The sequence below is a fragment of the Chiloscyllium punctatum genome, unplaced genomic scaffold (genome assembly GCF_047496795.1).
Source record: "Chiloscyllium punctatum isolate Juve2018m unplaced genomic scaffold, sChiPun1.3 scaffold_536, whole genome shotgun sequence".
NCBI lineage: Eukaryota > Metazoa > Chordata > Chondrichthyes > Orectolobiformes > Hemiscylliidae > Chiloscyllium > Chiloscyllium punctatum.
The window spans coordinates 51,819-76,015 of NW_027310270.1; the positions used below are offsets into that span (position 1 = coordinate 51,819).

Consider the following 24,197-nt stretch of genomic DNA (forward strand, 5'->3'; position numbering starts at 1 on the left):
GAGTGCCCACACTGTCCGAGGGTCAGTGCTGAGGGAGCGCCCACACTGTCCGAGGGTCAGTGCTGAGGGAGTGCCCACACTGTCCGAGGGTCAGTGCTGAGGGAGCGTCCACACTGTCCGAGGGTCAGTGCTGAGGGAGTGCCCACACTGTCCGAGCGTCAGCGCTGAGGGAGTGCCCACACTGTCCGAGGGTCAGTGCTGAGGGAGTGGGCACTGTCGGAGGGTCAGCGCTGAGGGAGTGCCCACACTGTCCGAGGGTCAGCGCTGAGGGAGTGCCCACACTGTCCGAGGGTCAGCGCTGAGGGAGCGCCCACACTGTCCGAGGGTCAGCGCTGAGGGAGTGGGCACTGTCCGAGGGTCAGTGCTGAGGGAGTGGGCACTGTCCGAGGGTCAGTGCTGAGGGAGTGCCCACACTGTCCGAGGGTCAGTGCTGAGGGAGTGCCCACACTGTCCGAGGGTCAGTGCTGAGGGAGTGTCCACACTGTCGGAGGGTCAGTGCTGAGGGAGTGCCCACACTGTCCGAGGGTCAGTGCTGAGGGAGTGCCCACACTGTCCGAGGGTCAGTGCTGAGGGAGTGCCCACACTGTCCGAGGGTCAGCGCTGAGGGAGTGCCCACACTGTCCGAGGGTCAGCGCTGAGGGAGTGCCCACACTGTCGGAGGGTCAGTGCTGAGGGAGTGCCCACACTGTCCGAGGGTCAGCGCTGAGGGAGTGCCCACACTGTCCGAGGGTCAGTGCTGAGGGAGTGGGCACTGTCCGAGGGTCAGCGCTGAGGGAGTGCCCACACTGTCGGGGGGTCAGTGCTGAGGGAGTGCCCACACTGTCCGAGGGTCAGTGCTGAGGGAGTGCCCACACTGTCCGAGGGTCAGTGCTGAGGGAGTGTCCACACTGTCCGAGGGTCAGCGCTGAGGGAGTGCCCACACTCTCCGAGGGTCAGCGCTGAGGGAGTGCCCACACTCTCCGAGGGTCAGTGCTGAGGGAGTGCCCACACTGTCCGAGGGTCAGCGCTGAGGGAGTGCACACACTGTCCGAGGGTCAGCGCTGAGGAAGTGTCCACACTGTCGGAGGGTCAGCGCTGAGGGAGTGCCCACACTGTCCGAGGGTCAGCGCTGAGGGAGTGGGCACTGTCCGAGGGTCAGTGCTGAGGGAGTGCCCACACTGTCCGAGGGTCAGTGCTGAGGGAGCGGGCACTGTCCGAGGGTCAGTGCTGAGGGAGTGCCCACACTGTCCGAGGGTCAGTGCTGAGGGAGTGCCCACACTGTCGGAGGGTCAGTGCTGAGGGAGCGCCCACACTGTCCGAGGGTCAGTGCTGAGGGAGTGCCCACACTGTCCGAGGGTCAGTGCTGAGGGAGCGCCCGCACTGTCGGAGGGTCAGTGCTGAGGGAGTGCCCACACTGTCCGAGGGTCAGTGCTGAGGGAGCGCCCACACTGTCCGAGGGTCAGTGCTGAGGGAGTGCCCACACTGTCCGAGGGTCAGTGCTGAGGGAGCGCCCGCACTGTCGGAGGGTCAGAGCTGACGGAGCGCTCACACTGTCGGAGGGTCAGCACTGAGGGAGTGTCCACACTGTCCGAGGGTCAGCACTGAGGGAGTGCCCACACTGTCCGAGGGTCAGTGCTGAGGGAGCGCCCACACTGTCCGAGGGTCAGTGCTGAGGGAGTGCCCACACTGTCCGAGGGTCAGTGCTGAGGGAGTGCCCACACTGTCCGAGGGTCAGCGCTGAGGGAGTGCCCACACTGTCCGAGGGTCAGTGCTGAGGGAGTGCCCACACTGTCCGAGGGTCAGTGCTGAGGGAGCGCCCACACTGTCCGAGGGTCAGTGCTGAGGGAGTGCCCACACTGTCCGAGGGTCAGTGCTGAGGGAGCGTCCACACTGTCCGAGGGTCAGTGCTGAGGGAGCGCCCACACTGTCGGAGGGTCAGTGCTGAGGGAGCGCTCACACTGTCGGAGGGTCAGCGCTGAGGGAGCGCCCACACTGTCCGAGGGTCAGCGCTGAGGGAGTGCCCACACTGTCCGAGGGTCAGCGCTGAGGGAGTGCCCACACTGTCCGAGGGTCAGCGCTGAGGGAGTGCCCACACTGTCCGAGGGTCAGTGCTGAGGGAGTGGGCACTGTCGGAGGGTCAGCGCTGAGGGAGTGCCCACACTGTCCGAGGGTCAGCGCAGAGGGAGTGCCCACACTGTCCGAGGGTCAGCGCTGAGGGAGCGCCCACACTGTCCGAGGGTCAGCGCTGAGGGAGTGGGCACTGTCCGAGGGTCAGTGCTGAGGGAGTGGGCAATGTCCGAGGGTCAGTGCTGAGGGAGTGCCCACACTGTCCGAGGGTCAGTGCTGAGGGAGTGCCCACACTGTCCGAGGGTCAGTGCTGAGGGAGTGCCCACACTGTCCGAGGGTCAGTGCTGAGGGAGTGTCCACACTGTCGGAGGGTCAGTGCTGAGGGAGTGCCCACACTGTCCGAGGGTCAGTGCTGAGGGAGCGCCCACACTGTCCGAGGGTCAGTGCTGAGGGAGTGCCCACACTGTCCGAGGGTCAGTGCTGAGGGAGTGCCCACACTGTCCGAGGGTCAGCGCTGAGGGAGTGCCCACACTGTCCGAGGGTCAGTGCTGAGGGAGTGCCCACACTGTCCGAGGGTCAGTGCTGAGGGAGCGCCCACACTGTCCGAGGGTCAGTGCTGAGGGAGTGCCCACACTGTCCGAGGGTCAGTGCTGAGGGAGCGTCCACACTGTCCGAGGGTCAGTGCTGAGGGAGCGCCCACACTGTCGGAGGGTCAGTGCTGAGGGAGCGCTCACACTGTCGGAGGGTCAGCGCTGAGGGAGCGCCCACACTGTCCGAGGGTCAGCGCTGAGGGAGTGCCCACACTGTCCGAGGGTCAGCGCTGAGGGAGTGCCCACACTGTCCGAGGGTCAGCGCTGAGGGAGTGCCCACACTGTCCGAGGGTCAGTGCTGAGGGAGTGGGCACTGTCGGAGGGTCAGCGCTGAGGGAGTGCCCACACTGTCCGAGGGTCAGCGCAGAGGGAGTGCCCACACTGTCCGAGGGTCAGCGCTGAGGGAGCGCCCACACTGTCCGAGGGTCAGCGCTGAGGGAGTGGGCACTGTCCGAGGGTCAGTGCTGAGGGAGTGGGCAATGTCCGAGGGTCAGTGCTGAGGGAGTGCCCACACTGTCCGAGGGTCAGTGCTGAGGGAGTGCCCACACTGTCCGAGGGTCAGTGCTGAGGGAGTGTCCACACTGTCGGAGGGTCAGTGCTGAGGGAGTGCCCACACTGTCCGAGGGTCAGTGCTGAGGGAGTGCCCACACTGTCCGAGGGTCAGCGCTGAGGGAGTGCCCACACTGTCCGAGGGTCAGCGCTGAGGGAGTGCCCACACTGTCCGAGGGGCAGCGCTGAGGGAGTGCCCACACTGTCCGAGGGGCAGCGCTGAGGGAGTGCCCACACTGTCGGGGGGTCAGTCCTGAGGGAGTGCCCACACTGTCCGAGGGTCAGTGCTGAGGGAGTGCCCACACTGTCCGAGGGTCAGTGCTGAGGGAGTGTCCACACTGTCCGAGGGTCAGTGCTGAGGGAGCGCCCACACTGTCCGAGGGTCAGCGCTGAGGGAGTGCCCACACTCTCCGAGGGTCAGTGCTGAGGGAGTGCCCACACTGTCCGAGGGTCAGCGCTGAGGGAGTGCCCACACTGTCCGAGGGTCAGCGCTGAGGGAGTGCCCACACTGTCCGAGGGTCAGCGCTGAGGAAGTGTCCACACTGTCGGAGGGTCAGCGCTGAGGGAGTGCCCACACTGTCCGAGGGTCAGCGCTGAGGGAGTGGGCACTGTCCGAGGGTCAGTGCTGAGGGAGTGCCCACACTGTCCGAGGGTCAGCGCTGAGGGAGTGCCCACACTGTCCGAGGGTCAGTGCTGAGGGAGCGGGCACTGTCCGAGGGTCAGTGCTGTGGGAGTGCCCACACTGTCCGAGGGTCAGTGCTGAGGGAGTGCCCACACTCTCTGAGGGTCAGTGCTGAGGGAGTGCCCACACTGTCCGAGGGTCAGTGCTGAGGGAGCGGGCACTGTCCGAGGGTCAGTGCTGAGGGAGTGCCCACACTGTCCGAGGGTCAGTGCTGAGGGAGTGTCCACACTGTCGGAGGGTCAGTGCTGAGGGAGTGCCCACACTGTCCGAGGGTCAGTGCTGAGGGAGTGCCCACACTGTCCGAGGGTCAGTGCTGAGGGAGTGTCCACACTGTCGGAGGGTCAGCGCTGAGGGAGTGTCCACACTGTCCGAGGGTCAGTGCTGAGGGAGTGCCCACACTGTCCGAGGGTCAGTGCTGAGGGAGTGCCCACACTGTCCGAGGGTCAGTGCTGAGGGAGTGCCCACACTGTCGGAGGGTCAGTGCTGAGGGAGTGCCCACACTGTCGGAGGGTCAGTGCTGAGGGAGTGCCCACACTGTCGGAGGGTCAGTGCTGAGGGAGTGCCCACACTGTCGGAGGGTCAGAGCTGAGGGAGTGCCCACACTGTCGGAGGGTCAGCGCTGAGGGAGTGCCCACACTGTCCGAGGGTCAGCGCTGAGGGAGTGCCCACACTGTCGGAGGGTCAGCACTGAGGGAGTGGCCACTGTCCGAGGGTCAGTGCTGAGGGAGTTCCCACACTGTCGGAGGGTCAGCACTGAGGGAGCGCCCACACTGTCCGAGGGTCAGCGCTGAGGGAGCGCCCACACTGTCGGAGGGTCAGTGCTGAGGGAGGGCCCACACTGTCCGAGGGTCAGTGCTGAGGGAGCGCCCACACTGTCCGAGGGTCAGTGCTGAGGAAGGGCCCACACTGTCCGAGGGTCAGTGCTGAGGGAGGGCCCACACTGTCCGAGGGTCAGTGCTGATGGAGTGCCCACACTGTCCGAGGGTCAGCGCTGAGGGAGCGCCCACACTGTCGGAGGGTCAGTGCTGAGGGAGTGTCGACACTGTCCGAGGTTCAGCGCTGAGTGAGCGCCCACACTGTCCGAGGGTCAGTGCTGAGGGAGTGCCCACACTGTCCGAGGGTCAGTGCTGAGGAAGTGGGCACTGTCCGAGGGTCAGTGCTGAGGGAGTGCCCACACTGTCCGAGGGTCAGTGCTGAGGGAGCGGGCACTGTCCGAGGGTCAGTGCTGAGGGAGTGGGCACTGTCCGAGGGTCAGCGCTGAGGGAGTGCCCACACTGTCCGAGGGTCAGTGCTGAGGGAGCGCCCACACTGTCGGAGGGTCAGTGCTGAGGGAGTGGGCACTGTCGGAGGGTCAGTGCTGAGGGAGCGGGCACTGTCTGAGGGTCAGTGCTGAGGGCGTGAGCAGTGTCGGAGGGTCAGTGCTGAGGGAGTGGGCACTGTCGGAGGGTCAGCGCTGAGGGAGCGCCCACACTGTCCGAGGGTCAGTGCTGAGGGAGTGGGCACTGTCCGAGGGTCAGTGCTGAGGGAGCGCCCACACTGTCCGAGGGTCAGTGCTGAGGGAGTGCCCACACTGTCCGAGGGTCAGCGCTGAGGGAGTGAGCACTGTCCGAGGGTCAGTGCTGAGGGAGCGCCCACACTGTCTGAGGGTCAGCGCTGAGGGAGTGAGCACTGTCGGAGGGTCAGTGCTGGGGGAGTGAGCACGGTCGGAGGGTCAGTGCTGGGGGAGCACCCACACTGTCGGAGGGTCAGTGCTGGGGGAGTGAGCACGGTCGGAGGGTCAGTGCTGAGGGAGCACCCACACTGTCGGAGGGTCAGTGCTGAGGGAGCACCCACACTGTCGGGGTCAGTGCTGAGGGAGTGCCCACACTGTCGGAGGGTCAGTGCTGAGGGAGTGCCCACACTGTCCGAGGGTCAGTGCTGAGGGAGTGCCCACACTGTCCGAGGGTCAGTGCTGAGGGAGCGCCCACACTGTCGGAGGGTCAGTGCTGAGGGAGTGCCCACACTGTCGGAGGGTCAGTGCTGAGGGAGCACCCACACTGTCGGAGGGTCAGTGCTGAGGGAGCACCCACACTGTCGGAGGGTCAGTGCTGAGGGAGCACCCACACTGTCGGAGGGTCAGCGCTGAGGGAGCACCCACACTGTCCGAGGGTCAGTGCTGAGGGAGCACCCACACTGTCGGAGGGTCAGCGCTGAGGAGTGTCCACACTGTCCGAGGGTCAGTGCTGAGGGAGTGCCCACACTGTCCGAGGGTCAGTGCTGAGGGAGTGCCCACACTGTCCGAGGGTCAGTGCTGAGGGAGTGCCCACGCTGTCGGAGGGTCAGTGCTGAGGGAGTGCCCACACTGTCGGAGGGTCAGTGCTGAGGGAGTGCCCACACTGTCGGAGGGTCAGTGCTGAGGGAGTGCCCACACTGTCGGAGGGTCAGAGCTGAGGGAGTGCCCACACTGTCGGAGGGTCAGCGCTGAGGGAGTGCCCACACTGTCCGAGGGTCAGCGCTGAGGGAGTGCCCACACTGTCGGAGGGTCAGCACTGAGGGAGTGGCCACTGTCCGAGGGTCAGTGCTGAGGGAGTGCCCACACTGTCGGAGGGTCAGCACTGAGGGAGCGCCCACACTGTCGGAGGGTCAGCGCTGAGGGAGCGCCCACACTGTCGGAGGGTCAGTGCTGAGGGAGGGCCCACACTGTCCGAGGGTCAGTGCTGAGGGAGGGCCCACACTGTCCGAGGGTCAGTGCTGAGGAAGGGCCCACACTGTCCGAGGGTCAGTGCTGAGGGAGGGCCCACACTGTCCGAGGGTCAGTGCTGAGGGAGGGCCCACACTGTCCGAGGGTCAGCGCTGAGGGAGCGCCCACACTGTCGGAGGGTCAGTGCTGAGGGAGTGTCGACACTGTCCGAGGTTCAGCGCTGAGTGAGCGCCCACACTGTCCGAGGGTCAGTGCTGAGGGAGTGCCCACACTGTCCGAGGGTCAGTGCTGAGGGAGTGGGCACTGGCCGAGGTATAGTGCTGAGGGAGTGCCCACACTGTCCGAGGGTCAGTACTGAGGGAGTGCCCACACTGTCCAAGGGTCAGTGCTGAGGGAGTGCCCACACTGTCCGAGGGTCAGTGCTGAGGGAGTGCCCACACTGTCCGAGGGTCAGCGCTGAGGGAGCGCCCACACTGTCCGAGGGTCAGTGCTGAGGGAGTTGGCACTGTCCGAGGGTCAGTGCTGAGGGAGTGCCCACACTGTCCGAGGGTCAGCGCTGATGGAGTGCCCACACTGTCCGAGGGTCAGCGCTGAGGGAGCGCCCACACTGTCGGAGGGTCAGTGCTGAGGGAGTGCCCACACTGTCCGAGGGTCAGTGCTGAGGGAGTGCCCACACTGTCCGAGGGTCAGTGCTGAGGAAGTGGGCACTGTCCGAGGGTCAGTGCTGAGGGAGTGCCCACACTGTCCGAGGGTCAGTGCTGAGGGAGCGGGCACTGTCCGAGGGTCAGTGCTGAGGGAGTGGGCACTGTCCGAGGGTCAGCGCTGAGGGAGTGCCCACACTGTCCGAGGGTCAGTGCTGAGGGAGCGCCCACACTGTCGGAGGGTCAGTGCTGAGGGAGTGGGCACTGTCGGAGGGTCAGTGCTGAGGGAGCGGGCACTGTCGGAGGGTCAGTGCTGAGGGCGTGAGCAGTGTCGGAGGGTCAGTGCTGAGGGAGTGGGCACTGTCGGAAGGTCAGCGCTGAGGGAGCGCCCACACTGTCCGAGGGTCAGTGCTGAGGGAGTGGGCACTGTCCGAGGGTCAGTGCTGAGTGAGCGCCCACACTGTCTGAGGGTCAGCGCTGAGGGAGTGAGCACTGTCGGAGGGTCAGTGCTGGGGGAGTGAGCACGGTCGGAGGGTCAGTGCTGGGGGAGCACCCACACTGTCGGAGGGTCAGTGCTGGGGGAGTGAGCACGGTCGGAGGGTCAGTGCTGAGGGAGCACCCACACTGTCGGAGGGTCAGTGCTGAGGGAGCACCCACACTGTCGGGGTCAGTGCTGAGGGAGTGCCCACACTGTCGGAGGGTCAGTGCTGAGGGAGTGCCCACACTGTCCGAGGGTCAGTGCTGAGGGAGTGCCCACACTGTCGGAGGGTCAGTGCTGAGGGAGCGCCCACACTGTCGGAGGGTCAGTGCTGAGGGAGTGCCCACACTGTCGGAGGGTCAGTGCTGAGGGAGCACCCACACTGTCGGAGGGTCAGTGCTGAGGGAGCACCCACACTGTCGGAGGGTCAGTGCTGAGGGAGCACCCACACTGTCGGAGGGTCAGCGCTGAGGGAGCACCCACACTGTCCGAGGGTCAGTGCTGAGGGAGCACCCACACTGTCGGAGGGTCAGTGCTGAGGGAGTGCCCACACTGTCGGAGGGTCAGCGCTGCGGGAGGGCAGCTGAGGGAGCGGTCGCTGTGGGAGGTGCTGTCTTTCTGATGAGACATCAAACCAAGATTGCGCCTGTCCTTTCGGGGTTGCGGGGGCGGGGGCGGGGGCGGGGGTGGTGAAAATGGCGTGGTGAGTATTAGCTGAAAAGCAGGTGGAGGTGAGCTCCTTTGTACCGAAGAGGACAGGCAGCGATGGACTCACTCCTGGATGACGGTGGCTGCATCGCCCACGAGGCGAGAGCATCCTTAACATTCTTGTTGCGACAGAAGTAGCTGGCCAAGTAGACGTAGGGGTAGACATGTTCGTTATTGTAATACTGCTTTGCTGAGGAAATGGCCTGTGGGATAAGCAGCAAGATGAGGAAATGAAACAGAACAAAGAAAGAACTGGCGGTTACACAGGTACAGTGATAACTAACCAGTGTAGAGGGAGCTTTACTCTCTGTCCAACCCTGGGCTGGACCTATCACAGAACAACAAACGCCCTTCTGGAGAGCAGGGACAGTGCAACTCAGTTACCATCGGCGGATTGATAAATCACTGGGGGAAAATCCTGGAATTCCCTCCCCCATCGTCTCCTGTTGCTTTTTTCTCATTTCACACCACGAGAGGAGGTGGGACTTATACAGTCATAGAGATGGACAGCAGGGAAACAGACCCTTCGGCCCAACCCGTCCATGCTGACCCAGATATCCCAATCTAGTCCCACCTGCCAGCACCCGGCCCATATCCCTCCAAACCCTTCCTATTCATATCCCCATCCAAATGCCTCTCAAATGTTGTAATTGTACCAGTCTCCACCACTTCCTCTGGCAGCTCATTCCATACACGTACCACCCTCTGGGTGAAAAAGTTGCCCCTTAGGTCTCTTTTATATCTTTCCCCTCTCACCCTAAACCTATGCCCCTCTAGTTCTGGACTCCCCGACCCCAGGGAAAAGACTTTGCCTATTTATCCTATCCATGCCCCTCATGATTTTATAAACCTCTATAAGGTCACCCCTCAGCCTCCGACGCTCCAGGGAAAACAGCCCCAGCCTGTTCAGCCTCTCCCTGTAGCTCAGATCCTCCAACCCTGGCAACATCCTTGTAAATCTTTCCTGAACCCTTTCAAGTTTCACAACATCTTTCCGATAGGGAGGAGACCAGAATTGCACACAATATTCCAACAATGGCCTAACCAATGTCCTGTACAGCCGTAACATGACCTCCCAACTCCTGTACTCAATACTCTGACCAATAAAGGAAAGCATACCAAACACCTTCTTCACTATCCTATCGACCTGCAACTCCACTTTCAAGGAGCTATGAACCTGCACTCCAAGATGTCTTTGTTCAGCAACACTCCCTAGGACCTTACCATTAAGTGTATAAGTCCTGCTAAGATTTGCTTTCCCAAAATGCAGCACCTCACATTTATCTGAATTAAACTCCATCTGCCACTTCTCAGCCCATTGGCCCATCTGGTCCAGATCCTGTTGTAATCTGAGGTAACCCTCTTCGCTGTCCACTACACCTCCAATTTTGGTGTCATCTGTAAACTTACTAACTGTATCTCTTATGCTCGCATCCAAATCATTTATGTAAATGATAAAAAGTAGAGGGCCCAGCACCGATCCTTGTGGCACTCCACTGGTCACAGGCCTCCAGTCTGAAAAACAACCCTCCACCACCACCCTCTGTCTTCTACCTTTGAGCCAGTTCTGTATCCAAAACTCCGGTCTCTTGGTCCAGGGGGAGGAATTCTACCACTGGACCACAAGAGGGCCCTGAATGGTTAGTCTGGATTTGTGGGGTTTTTTCATTAAATTAATTTTCTCATCGATCTGTTCAGAGATGTTATTAAATACCTCTGGAGCAGGTGGGAGGTGAACCCGAGTCCTCCCGAGCGAAGGTGAGGGAATTACCGGGGGGCCCCATTTATTCTTTTCTTCCTTTCACTTATTTCTTTTTATGGGTCCAAATAACAGCCCTTCTTTTAACCCCAAGTCGCCCGTACAGCATTGTGGGTCTACCCACAGCACGTGGGCTGCAGCGGTTCAAGAGGCAGTTCACCCCCACCATCTCAAGGGGAGGGGGCAACTAGGGACGGGGGCAGTAAATCCTGGCCCAGCCGATGAGGCCCACATTCTACAAGTGAGTGAGAAAAGGGGAGCTGTGTACCTCGTGGTAAAGTGTCAATGGATCCGGTCTGTCGGCATCGGTTCCAACTCCTCCAAGTCTGCGAGGTTCCCCAGTGCCATTGGGTATCTACCACAGAGAGAGAGAAACCAGGAGCACTCAGAAATTGACATCCCCCTCGCAATCGGCCCTCACACAGTATGGAGGCAGGACTTTGAGTTCGAATCACCGCCGCATTGATTGGGGGGGGGGGGGGGGGGGGGGGGGGAAGAGCAGCACCAATTGGCTGACTCCTGCTCCAATTTCTTACGAAGCTTGTGCTTATTGGTAGGCTCACACTATCCACAGGACCACCCCGGGATTTCACAAAGCCTTTCCCCATCCATGAAGTGAATGCAGCCACACGCTTACCCACAGAAAGCTCTCGTTGCTGGCTCCATCCACCACATTCAATCTGAGACTCACAGAGCATTGAGTGGGATGGAGATAGGCCAGCCAGCCCAGGGTTCCTACATCACAGCCCTGATCTTACTGAATGTGGGCTGAATGGTCTCCTCCAGGTCCTACAATCTTAGAATCCCTACATTTGGCCCATCACGTCCACACCAACCCTCCAGAGGGCATCCCAACCACACCAATCCTCTTACCCCATCCCTGTAACCCTGCATTCAACATGGTTAATGCACTGAGTGTATTGGCCTTGGCTAGTTGTCCCATAGTGCCCAGGCATGTGCAGGTTAGGGTGGATTGGCCATGGGAAATTGTCCCATAGTGTCCAGGGATGTACAGGTTAGGGTGGATTGGCCATGGGAAATTGTCCCATAGTGTCCAGGGATGTACAGGTTAGGGTGGATTGGCCATGGGAAATTGTCCCATGGTGCCCAGGGATGTGCAGGTTAGGGTGGATTGGCCGTGGGAAATTGTCCCATAGTGCCCAGGGATGTGCAGGTTAGGGTGGATTGGCCATGGGAAATTGTCCCATAGTGTCCAGGGATGTGCAGGTTAGGATGGATTGGCCGTGGGAAATTGTCCCATAGTGCCCAGGGAAGTGCAGGTTAGGGTGGATTGGCCGTGGGAAATTGTCCCATAGTGTCCAGGGATGTGCAGGTTAGGGTGGATTGGCCATGGGGAACTGTCCCATAGTGTCCAGGGATGTGCAGGTTAGGGTGGATTGGCCATGGGAAATTGTCCCATAGTGTCCAGGGATGTGCAGGTTAGGGTGGATTGGCCATGGGAAATTGTCCCATAGTGCTCAGGGATGTGCAGGTTAGGGTGGATTGGCCGTGGGAAATTGTCCCATAGTGTGCAGGCTAGGTTGGTTAGTTGGAAATTCAGGGTTATGGGGATGGGGGGGGGGGGGGGGGGGGGTGGTGGTGTTGGGTTTGGGTGGGATGCTCTTCAGAGGTTTGGTGTGGCTTCAATGGGCCGAGAGACCTGCTTCCACACTGTCGGTAGTCTATGTAAGTAGCTATGGGCCGAGTGCTGGAAAATGGGATCAGTGCAGATATCTCAGGGTGGACTCTTTTCTGCTGTCTGACTGTGATTTGCCACATCTCTGTCCACTATCTTAACTGATCGATATCTCTTCAGAACGTCATGTCCTCTCAACCTTAACATCTTTTGCCTCAGCCTTGGCCCCAGCACCAACCCCCGGGGCACTGCACTGGTGATATCCTGCTGGCCTGCAATAGCCCTACTGCTGCGGATCCACAGAGAATCTTCTATCCACACCTCTACACCGTTAGCTTTCACTTCCCGCAATAACATTTGGGAAAAACGTTCCGGATGTCTGAGTACGACACATCCCACCCTGAGCCAAAGCATAATTCAAAGAATTCCCATAACCTGATTAAACGTGATTCCCCTTTCACTAAACCATGTGGACTCAGCCTGATTAACTCGAACGCAGTGAAGGACCCTGCTGTAACCTCTTTAATAATACCTTCGAACCTTTTCCCTCTGACAGATGTTAACCGGGCCTGTGGACTCCTGCATTCTGTCTCCCTTCTGGAGGTGTCTCTTAAAGGGAGAAACTTTCAATTCACCCAGCAGGTCAGCTCGTTTAACCTCTGCTCTGAAAGGGAAAGGTCCCCTCTATGTTGCCAAGCAGCTCAGCGCACAGGGAGTATTTCCCAAAGAGCTTATGAAAGACAGGGGCACGTCTCTCTCGCTATGTTCTGTCTGCATTTACTGTGCGGCCCTCGTTGGAGTCGGTGGGGGGGGAGCTGAGGGGTGCTCCAGAGGCACGGTGACACTCACTTGCTCAGGTGCCCAAGGTCGTACAACAGCCACAGGAGGTGCTGAAAGAGGAAGAGAAGCAACAGAATTAGCCCCGGGAATCGTCCATTCAGGAACCCCTCTCTGAACCCACCCCGCCTCCAATCTGCTCTTTAGTGAGACCCTCAGCATGTGAGGGGAACGTGTGACCCGCTCCCCCCCTCCAAACCCCGGAAGAGATCAAGGAGAATCACGTCGATACATATTGGGGGAGGGGTATTCACGGGATGAGGCTGGGCCCAGCATTTATTGCCCATCCCTAATTACCCAGAGGGCAGCTCAGAGTCAGCCACATTGCTGTGGGTCTGGAGTCACGTGTAGGCCCAGACCAGGTAAGGATGGCAGCTTCCTTCCCTAAAGGACATCAGTGAACCGGAATAAACACACAAGGGACAGAGGAATAGGAGCTTATTTTTGGGGGAGGGGGGGGGGCGGAGCTGGGAAGAGATGCACCGACGCTTGAACATTCTTTATCCTATGCAACTTTCAACAGGCAAATAAACTAAATTATCTTTGACTGAGTTTGGGGTCGCCCTTCTCTGATCTCCCGGTCCCGGGGGGGGGGGTCTAAACTTGCTCGGTGTCGCTCCGGAGGGATGTATCAAATTGCATTTGAAGTTTCGTTCAGATACACACTGCCACCGCAAGTACACATGCTGTTTGGGTCCCGGTGCTGCCTGCACCCTCCCTCCCCCCCCCAATAACGGCCTCTTCCTGAGTCAACCCGGGCGGTGAGACATTCTCCAGCTGATCGGCTGCAAGGGGGAGGGGGGGGCATCGCGAACCGAAGCTGGGCGGGCAGCCCATGGGTCTGAGACTTCCCACATTCCCACACCGGCGTGTTCTCTCCTCCTCCCCCTACCCAGCCCACGCGAAGCCTCTGACCTGTTGCAGCTGCAACAGCTCCACGCTGTCCGTGTGGTGGTCGATCGATGGGTTAATGGCGCACACCATGAGCGCCACCTCCATCTTGCGGTCACACTTCAGGTAGGAGCCCTTCAGGTACAGCCAGCTCTGCGCCAAAACAGACAACACGCCGGGTTAACCGGGGAAAGGGCGAGCTAGGGACCGGAGCGACCGACGGAACAGGCCTGCCTCGCACACACGAGGGATAGCAGCGGGAGACCATTCGGCCCCTTCAGCCTCAACGTGACTGTGATTGATCGAGTCACACAGCATGGAAACACACTCTTTGGTCCATCATCCCAACCCTAACCCCAAACTAAACCAGTCCCACCCGCCTGCTCCTAGCCCATATCCCTCAAAACCTTTCCTCTTCACATAGAGTCAGAGAGTCCTAGAGCACAGAGACAGGCCCTTCGGCCCCAAACTGGTCCAAAATGTCCATCCGTGCTAACCCCATTTCCTTGCACTTGGGCCCATGCCCTTCGAATCCTATCCTATCTGTACTTACCCAGACTGTTTTTAAACATTAACTGTGCTCGCATCCACCACTTCCTCTGGAATTTCACTCCACACATGAACCACCCTTCTGTGTAAAATAATTGCTCCGCACAATTTAAATCTCTCTGCTCTCACCTTAAAAACGGGCCCCCCCGCCCCCAGTCTTGACCACAGCTTTCAACATCACTGAGCTGCCTGCTCCCCAGCTCCCTCGATTCCCTCAGACACCAAAGATCTGTCTAATCCAAGGGAATACCATAACACTCTGCCATTGGGAATTCCAAAGATTCCCAATGACACACCCTGTTCCCAGCTCACTCCTAAATGCATCCAAAGGAACTAGAGTAGGCCATTCAGCCCTTCCAGCCTATTCTATCGGATCACGGCTGATCTGATCCAAACACCAGCTCTCCGTTCTTGCTTACCCCCCAGAATCCATCACTCCTTTAGCAATCTAGAATCTACTGACCTCTACTTTCTACACATTTACACGTTCGGCATCCACTGCCTTTTGAGGTAGGGAATTCTAAAGACTCTCAATTCTCACGGTTAAAGAAAAGATCAGCCTCTCATCCTTGGAAAGTACTCCCTTCTCCCCCAATCCGTTCTAGATTCCCCTGACCAATAGCAACAATGCCAGACCATCAACTCTTCTGTCTCAATGCAATTGCCCCACCTCATTCTAAATGCCAGAGACACACACATAGATACATGTGCCAACAGACACATGCACACACTCGCACAAACAGATACACATAAACACACACATACACGTGCAGATACGCGCACACACGCACTTGCAGACAGATACACATACACACAAGTGCAAACAGATATACATAAACACACACATACACGTGCAGACAGATACGCGCACACACGCACGTGCAGACAGATACGCGCACACGCACGTGCAGACAGATATACATAAACACACACATACACGTGCAGACAGATACGCGCACACGCACGTGCAGACAGATACGCGCACACACACACTCGCAGACAGATACACATACACACGTGCAAACAGATACACATACACACGTGCAGATACACATACACACGGGCAAACAGATACATGTACACACACATGCAAATAGATACGCATACTTACGTGAACAGATAGATGCACACACACACACACACGTGCAAACAGCTACATACACACACACGTGCAAACATATACATGTGACCCAGCCCTAGCATCCTCACCCTCTCGGCAACACCTGCTGTCACCGTCTGCCCCCTCCTGTCCTCGTTGCCTTTGCCGTGCCAGGTCACCTCAGCTGTCTCCTCACCGTTTTCGCCAAAGATCACCCAGGCATGGTCCTCGGAGAGGCCCAAGTGGACATCGCAGAGGCCCAGGACCTGACAGGCAGCCACCACTGCAAAGGCCACCCCGCAGCTGTCCAGCTTAGTACCTGAGGGAAGCAGGAGCGGGTACGTCATTAGAACAAACCAAAGGGCGGTCCTGTCACAAAACAGGAATCAGAACTTTGTTATGTTACATTCACACGGCGTGAAAGGAGATCACAAACTAGTTTAACAGCTGCAGCTTCATGCTTCGTTTTTGAAAAGTAGTTTTGCTGATTAAGCACTGAATACACGATGTGAGGTGTCTGGAAATTTCAGATCAACTGTTACCAGGACAGAGCTCCAACATCATCCTTATGGAATCTCACATCTACAATCCGATGGACTTTGCAGCTTGTAGATGCAGAGGTTGAGCAGATGGTGTGTACCACGAGCCATTCCTGAACAAACAGTAGCTGTTGGAATTCATTCGGCACGGAATGGCGCTAACAATGTCTCACTGCCTACCTCATAGAAACAAACCCTGACCACGGGGCATAATAAAACCAAAACAACTGCGGGGGCTGGAAATCAGTAACGATAACGGAAATCATCCGAAAGACTCGGCAGGTCTGGCAGCATCTGTGGAGAGAATGCAGGGTTAATGTTTCAAGTTCAGTTCGGGTTCTGAGGAAGGGTCACTGGACCCAAAATGTTAACTCTGCTTTCTTTCTACAGATGCTGCCAAACCTGCTGAGTTTTTCCGACAATTTCTGTTTTAGTTGCAGAGCAGTTTAACCCCTGTCATGCCCGTGGGAGGTTCCAATTGTTCCAATTACCTCCTTAGGTGAACACAGAACCCTTGGTCAGGGTGTTATTAGGCGAGTGAATGGGCCTCTCAGGTTTCAAACCTAATGCTGATCTTGCTTGGTATTCCTTCTGAGCTGTGTAAACCTGTACCCTTGCTCTATTCAAGCACCCGATGATCTGGATGTCCTTTTTTCCCCCCCCCCTCTATTGATTCACAGCGTGAGGGCGTCACTGGCTGGGCCCAGAGGGCCGTTAAGAGTCAACCCCAATGTTGATGGGACTGGAGTCACATGTAGGCCAGACTCTGGAAGGATGGCAGTTTCCTTCCCTGAAGGATAGGAGTGACCTGGCTTTTGCCCAGCAATCAACAACGGATTCACGGTCAGCACTGCACTCTTAATTCCAGACATTCATGGCAGGATTCCAACCCAGGTCTGATGAACAGTCCAGCGATAACAGCACTCGGCTGTCTCCTCCCCCTCGTTTTGCTATGATCCGCCTGTACTGTTTGCAACACACAGCTTTCCACTGTACTCAGATACACGTGATAACGTGAATCAAATCAAACCAGCTTGGAACTAATGCTCACAGAATCCCCACTGAGTGGAAACAGGCCATTTGGCTCAACGAGTCCACACTGACCCTCTGAAGAGTAATGTGCCCAGACCCACTCTCCTACATTTACCCCTGACTAATGCACCGAACCTACATTGTGCATGGCCAACCCACCCTGACCTGCACATCTTTGGACTGTGGGAGGAAACCGGAGCACCCGGAGGAAACCCACACAGACACGGGGAGAACGTGCAAACTCCACGCAGTCAGTCGACTGAGGTGGGAATTGAACCCAGGTCTCTGGCGCTGGGAGGCAGCAGTGCTAACCACTGAGCCACCGTGCCACCCTGGCAGGCTTTGTTTCAATATCTGGCCTAGGATTACAGCCTCGCTATCCTCCATCCCTCACGGGCTCAGAATCTACTTAACACCTCCACCACGCCCTCTCCTCACAATGGGGTGGTCTGGGACTTGGTTTAACATCTCAAAGTGTGTGCTTCACGGAGAGGGGAGTGCCCTGAACCCACAATGTTCGTGATGCAGAGGAGAGCGGGGCTAACATCACTGGGCATTTATCGAGCAAGGTGGTTCTCAGAGGCAGGGAGGACGTACCTGTGATGAAACTGAAGAGAGACTGGATATGCGCTCTGTCCTTGAAGTAGGAGCGGCTCAGGCTGTTCCAGATGACGTCGGACACCTTCTTGACCAGCTCGCGGCTGGAGTAGCCCTCCTTCAGGGGGTACAGGGACCGGTCGACTGCTCCCCGGATCATGGTGGTGAATCGGGTGTGCAGAGCCCTGACCTGGGGGAGGTCCACGCAGGGGAAGCAGGTGGCCACCTCGGATCTGGTTTCGGGGCACGGGGAGCCCTCAATGCTGCAGCCGGGAACGTTGACAGGGAGGACCCGGTTCACCGCGAGGAAGTGCTCGACGAAGCCCAGCACCAGGGACAGCAGGGTCAGGTCGGGCTCGTCCCGCTTCAGCTCAAAGGCAAACAGCTTGACCACCTCATCGATGCTGCAGATGGGGAAGAAGGCAACCTGCGTAGACTTCAGACCCATGCTGCCTCCTTCAGGTCGCGGGTGGGGGGTGGAGGAGCACAGAACAACCCAACAATTACACCGCGCAAACGGCAAACGGCGGAGCAGACTCGATGGGCCGAATGGCCTAACTCTTATGGACAAGGCCAAACCTGACTGAGGTACAATGTGGTTTTACACGGCCGCTTATCAAATGAATTACTGCGGTGGTGATCGGGTTTTGCGACTGACCAATTATTGAGCTCGAGTATTGCCGAAACAGAGAGACAATTTGCCGAAATCTCTCACTCGTCCAGACAGACGCAAGAATTCCAACATTTGACTTAACGCAAGAATCCCGCAATGTTTATTTCCCCCACAGGATGCTAGCAAGGCCAGCATTTACTAACCATTGCCTCTTGCCCTTGAACCTGATGGGCACAGGAGTGTTGTCACTGGGCTTGTGATCCAGCGGCATGGGTGAATGTTGCAGGGGCTTGGGTTTGACCTGGTATACAGTGAAGCTGGTACCAATGAAATGCTGGTCGTAAAAGCTAACCTAATGGCGACTGTGCCAATTCTCTGGGTTAAAGAGGCGTATTTTGTCCTGGCTTTGTTTTTAGAGAAAGGTGATAAGACAGAGATGGTGCGCTCTCTACTGAAAGCCCATAAAGTAAACAGCTTGTGAGGCCTTGGGTTTTTTTTTTAACTAGAACAATAGAAGCAGCCTGACTGGGTGTGTCAAGCTCCCACTGAACCAGGATATTTAGTGTTAGCTTTTGAGTAGCAACTGTTGGGGTCTTGAAGCTGAACGTGGAAGCCGTTTCCCCTCTCTCTGTTACAGCTAAAAGCCTGATGCTAGAAATTGCATGTGAGACAATCTATTTTACTGAATTTGCCTTTGCCAAGGGTGTGTTTATGGCATATTGGAACAGTTACCGTTTATAGTTAAATAATCTGTTACTCTGTTAAGTTTTCCAAGACAGTTGTTACTCCAATTTCTTCTTTCTTTTGTTGAATCTTAACCATGAATGAAGTGTGTTTATGCTTCAAATCTGTTAGTTTGACCAACTGATTTGCATCTGGAATGCAACACCTGGCACTTGCCTTTAAAGTAAGAGAAGATTAAGAGTGTAGACTATCTTCTTCAGACATTTTGAGGGGGTTTGGTTTGGCCCATAACATGACCCTAACAGTTATCTTTGTGAAAATCCGCTTGGTTCATTGATGTCCTTTAGGGAAGGAAATCTGCCATCCTTACCTGGTCTGGTCAAATGTGAATCTACACCCACAGCCGTGTGGCTGATTCTCAACTGCTCTCTGAAATGGTCCTAGCAAGCCACCAGATTCAAGGGGCAATTAGAGATTAGCAGTAAATGCTGGTCCACATCACATTAAATGATAGAAAAAAATACTCAGTTAAGGTCAAGGACATCACTTTGTCTGAAGTCACATGTAGGCCACACCAGTGAAGGACAGTAGATTTCCTTATTTAAAAAGGGAAGCAGAGATGCAGGTGGGACTTTATAACAACTATTGATCATTCACATTGTTACCATCACTGAGGCAAGCCTTATTCCAGTCATAGAGATGTACAGCACGGAAACAGACCCTTCGGTCCAACCCGTCCATGCCGACCAGATATCCCAACCCAATCTAGTCCCACCTGCCAGCACCCGGCCCATATCCCTCCAAACCCTTCCTATTCATGTACCCACCCAGATCCCTTCTAAATGTTGTAAATGTACCAGCCTCCACCACTTCCTCTGGCAGCTCATTCCATACACGTACCACCCTCTGCATGAAAAAGTTGCCCCTTAGGTCACTTTTAAATCTTTCCCCTTTCACCTTAAATCTATGCCCTCTCATTCTGGAGTCCCCCTACCCAGGGAAAAGACTTTGCCTATTTACCCTATCCATGTCCCTTATGATTTTATAAACCTCTATAAGGTCACCCCCTCAGCCTCTGACGCTCCAGGGAAAACAGCCCCAACCTGTCCAGCCTCTCCCTGTAGCTCAAACTCTCCAACCCTGGCAACATCCTTGTAGATCTTTTCTGAACCCTTTTAAGTTTCACAACATCCTTCCTATAGCAGGGAGACCAGAACTGAACACAGTCTTCCAAAAGTGGCCTAACCAATGTCCTGTACAGCCGCAACATGACCTCCCCACTCCTCTACTCAATACTCTGACCAATAAAGGAAAGCATACCAAACACCTTCTTCACTGTCCTATCTACCTGCAACTCCACTTTCAAGGAGCTATGAACCTGCACTCCAAGGTCTCTTTGTTCAGCAACATTCCCTAGGACCTTACCATTAAGTGTCTCAGTCTTGCCCGGACTTGCTTTTCCAAAATGCAACTTATCACGTTTATCTAAATTTGCATAAAATACAAAGGCATGGGATTGAGGGTGATTTAGTGGTCTGGATCAGAAATTGGCTAGCTGAAAGAAGAGTTAGGATGGTGGGTGATGGGAAATATTCATCCTGGAGTTCAGTTACTAGTGGGGTACTGCAAGGATCGGTTTTGGGGCCACTGCTGTTTGTCATTTTTATGAATGACCTGAATAAGGGCAGAGAAGGATGGGTTAGTAAATCTAGGGATGACAGTAAGGTTGGTAGAGCTGTGGATAGTGCCAAAGGATGCTGTAGGTTACAGAGAGACTTAGATAAGCTGCAGAGCTGGGCTGAGAGGTGGCAAATGGAATTTAATGCAGAAAAATGTGAGGTGAGACACTTTGGAAGGAGTAACAGGAATACAGAGTACTGGGCTAATGGTAAGATTATTGGGAGTGTAGACGAGCAGAGAGATCTCAATGTCCATGGACATAGATCCCTAAAAGTTGCCACCCAGGTTGATAGGGTTGTTAAGAAGGCATACGGTGTGTTAGCTTTTATTGGGAGAGGGATTGAGTTTTGGAGCCATAAGGTCATGCTGCAGCTGTACAAAACTCTGGTGTGGCCGCACTTGGAGTATTGCGTACAGTTCTGGTCACCACATTATAGGAAGGATATGGAAGCTTTGGAAAGGGTTCCGAGGAGATTTACTAGGACATTACCTGGTATGGAGGGAAGGTCTTATGAGGAAAGGCTGAGGGTCTTGAAACTGTTTTAATTAGAGAGAAGAAGGTTAATAGGTGACTTAATTGAGACATATCAGATAATCATAGTGTTAAATAGAGTGGACAGTGAGAGCCTTTTTCTTCAGATGGTGATGGCTAACACGAGGGAGCAGAGCTTTAAATAGAGGGGTGATAGATATAGGACAGATGTCACAGGTAGGTTCTTTACTAGGGTAGTAGAGTAGTAGGGCGTGAAACGCACTGCCTGCAACTTGCCAACTTTAAGGGCATTTAAATGGTCATCAAATAGGCATATGGACGAGAATGGAAGTGTAGGTTAGATGGGCTTCAGATTGGTTTCACAGGTCAGCGCAACATCAAAGGCCAAAGGGCCTGTACTGCACTGTAATGTTGTGTTCTATACTCCATATGCCACTCCTTGGCCCAATGCCCACCAAGGCTGGAATCGAATGTGGGTCCTTGGTGCTGTGAGGCAGTAGTGCTAACCACTGAGCCACTGTGCTGCCCCAGGAGCTGTGTTTCTGCTCTGCAATTTAAACTAACATCTTCAGCCTGAAGAAAGCCAGGTTATTTTTCTTTCCTTAGCAGCCGCTGTAAACTGTGGCTCTTAACCGGTAAGCCAGAGATATTACAAGTGGGAATCAGTCACCCTGTGCCTTCTGCAAGCAAATGGAAGAAGTTGGAGAAGGAAAACCAAGGTGCAACACACCTTAACAGAGCCGAAAGGTCAACCTCAGTGAAACAGGCTAACTGCCATTCCAGTCTTTCCCTCCACCCTAATAACTACTTTTGAGTAGTTATTTGGAGTCATACTGCACGGAGACAGACCCTTTGGTCCAACCAGTCCATGCCAAATAATCCCAAACTAGTCCCACCTGCCTGATCCTAACACCTATCCCTCCAAACTGTCCCGATTCATGAACTTATCCAAATGCTTTTCCAACACCGTAACGGTGCTCAAATCCACCACTTCTTCTGAAAGTTCACTGCACATACACGAATCACTCCCTCCGTAATAAAAATGACCCCTTAAGGTCTTTTTAAAACCTTTCTCCTCTCACCTTAAAACTGTCCCATCCTAGGGAAAAGACCCCTGCTTTTCACTTTATCTATACCCCTCATGATTTTATAAATTTCTATAAGGTCACCCCTCAACCTCTACACTCCAGGGGAAAAAAGTTCCAGCCTCTCCTTCCAACTAGAATCTATTTAGTTGTAATATTTATAATAATTTTAACATTGGTGAGGACTCCAAGAAAACAAAGGCTTGATTCCTGGTGTGCTGCCTTAGTAAGGAGTAGTAAAATTGTTTAGCTAACCACCAGCAATGTTGCTCCTGAATAAACAGGCCAAGTTCTCGATAGGTAGGTATTTGGTGCATTTCTTTGATGTTTAGCTGACCGTGACCAATGCTGAAAGCTCAGGCCCTTTGTCCAGGAACAAAGCGCAGAGGTGGGCAAAGGAATGTACGTCAATACATCTCTGGTGGCTGTTTTAAGTGACCTCAAGCAGCCTTGCTCCTGAATAAAGAGCCTGGGCTCTCGATGAGTGGAATGAGCAAGGTAACATTCTGCTGCATATTTCTTGCGTGCAGCAGACCACGAGTGGCACTGCTCCTGGATGAACAGTCGAGAGTGTGGAGCTGAAAAAGCTACAGCAGGTCAGGCAGCATCAGAGGAGCAGGAGAATCAACGGGTGTTTTTCCTGCTCCTCGGATGCTGTCTGACCTGCTGTGCTTTTCCAGCTCCACACTCTCGACTCTGATCTCCAGCATCTGCAGTCCTCGCTTCCTCCTGGATAAAGAACCTGAGCTGTCAACTAGAGAAACACTCACTGTAATTAACACTTTGCTGCATATTTCCGGTGTTCAGCTGACCCCGAGTGGGCATTGCTCCTGGATAAAGAGCACGAGCTCTCAACAGGTGGGAAATGATCAAAATAATAATATTTTGCTGCATATTTCTGGTATTTAGCTGGCCCCGAGGGGCACTGCTCCTGGATAAATGGCCAGCACTCTCAAAGGGTACAAGTGACTGACGTAATAATGTTTTAGGAGAAAGTGAGGACTGCGAATGCTGAAGATCAGAGTCAAGAGTGCAGCGCTGGAAAAGCACAGCAGGTAAAGGCAGCATCTGAGGAGCAGGGGAGTTGACACTTTGGGTCCAAGTCCTTCATCAGGAATCTGCTGTTTCACTGCGTATTCTCGGTGCTCAGCCGACCTCCAGTGGCATTGCTCCTGGATAAAGTGCCTGCGCTCTCAGCAGGTGGGGAACGAGCATATTGTGGTATACAGAAACACACTGACGGCGGCGGTTAGCCGACCTCCAGTGGCATTGCTCCTGGATAAAGAACCTGCGCTCTCAGCAGGTGGGGAACGAGCATATTATGGTATACAGAAACACTCTGATGGTGGCTTTGCTGACCTCCAGTGGCATTGCTCCTGGATAAAGTGCCTTAAACTCTCAACATTGCAATAGACCAGGCCATTGGTCGCTGGTGGCTTTCTAGCTGACCCCCCCGCGACGTTGCTCCTGGATAAAGCGCTCTGTTTCCGGGAAGGAGGACGGTCAGTGTCTCCCCTGACTAAAAGGGCTGGGTTTTATATCAAGAAGGCGCGGGCTGGCACGGACGGGGAACTTTATTCCGCACAAAGCGGAAAAGGCGCGAAAACTGCCCCCAGCTTTCACTTCATCACCGTCTCCCCCCTCCCCGTCTCTCTCTCTCACCGTTCCCCCTGAAGTGGAGGGGCCGCAGCGATCGCCCCTCTCTCTCCCTCCCTCACGACGCCGCCGCTGTCTCCACACGCTCGGGGCCCGCCTCACGGTCGCCTCAGCAACCGACTAGGCCCCCCGGCGCGACTGCGCATGCGGGGAGGGAGGACTGCGCATGCGGCGGGGAGGCAGGCCCAGAGATGCGGTGGGGGAAGGACTGCGCATGCGGCGGAGGGCAGGCCCGGAGATGCGGCGAGAGAGGACTGCGCATGCGGCGGGGTGGCAAGTCCGGAGATGCGGTGGGGGAAGGACTGCGCATGCGGCGGAGAGGGCAGGCCCGGAGATGCGGCGAGAGAGGACTGCGCATGCGGCGGGGAGGCAGGCCCGGAGATGCGGTGGGGGAAGGACTGCGCATGCGGCGGAGGACTCGGAGATGCGGTGGGGGAAGGACTGCGCACGCTCTGTAGTGGGAGGGACCCGGGGGAGGTAACGGTGGGCGGGGAAGAAGCGAAGGCGCTTTCGGTACGCATGCGGGAAGTGCTCAGAGGGCCGCCGGGAAGTGTAGTCCTGGAGTGGGGAATGAGGGAGGACTGCGCATGCTCGGTAAGGGACGGCTCTGAGGGGTGTGGTGGGGCGTGGATAAAGGAAAGGATTGGGCGGGGCGGGGCGGGGCAAAAGTTGC

At 56.0% G+C, this 24,197-nt stretch overlaps 1 protein-coding gene across 1 annotated transcript; it reads right to left on the reverse strand.

Annotated features, from left to right (window-relative positions):
• Positions 1 to 8,437: 8,437 nt before the first annotated feature.
• On the reverse strand, positions 8,438 to 23,657 carry LOC140473161 (menin-like). The gene is given in 9 exon segments (XM_072567568.1): positions 8,438 to 8,466; positions 8,469 to 8,577; positions 10,402 to 10,433; positions 10,436 to 10,488; positions 12,619 to 12,659; positions 13,522 to 13,650; positions 15,256 to 15,464; positions 17,314 to 17,769; positions 23,531 to 23,657. Coding segments are annotated over 8 exon segments (1,050 nt in total). The 5' UTR covers positions 17,762 to 17,769; positions 23,531 to 23,657.
• Between the last annotated feature and the right edge of the window lie 540 nt (positions 23,658 to 24,197).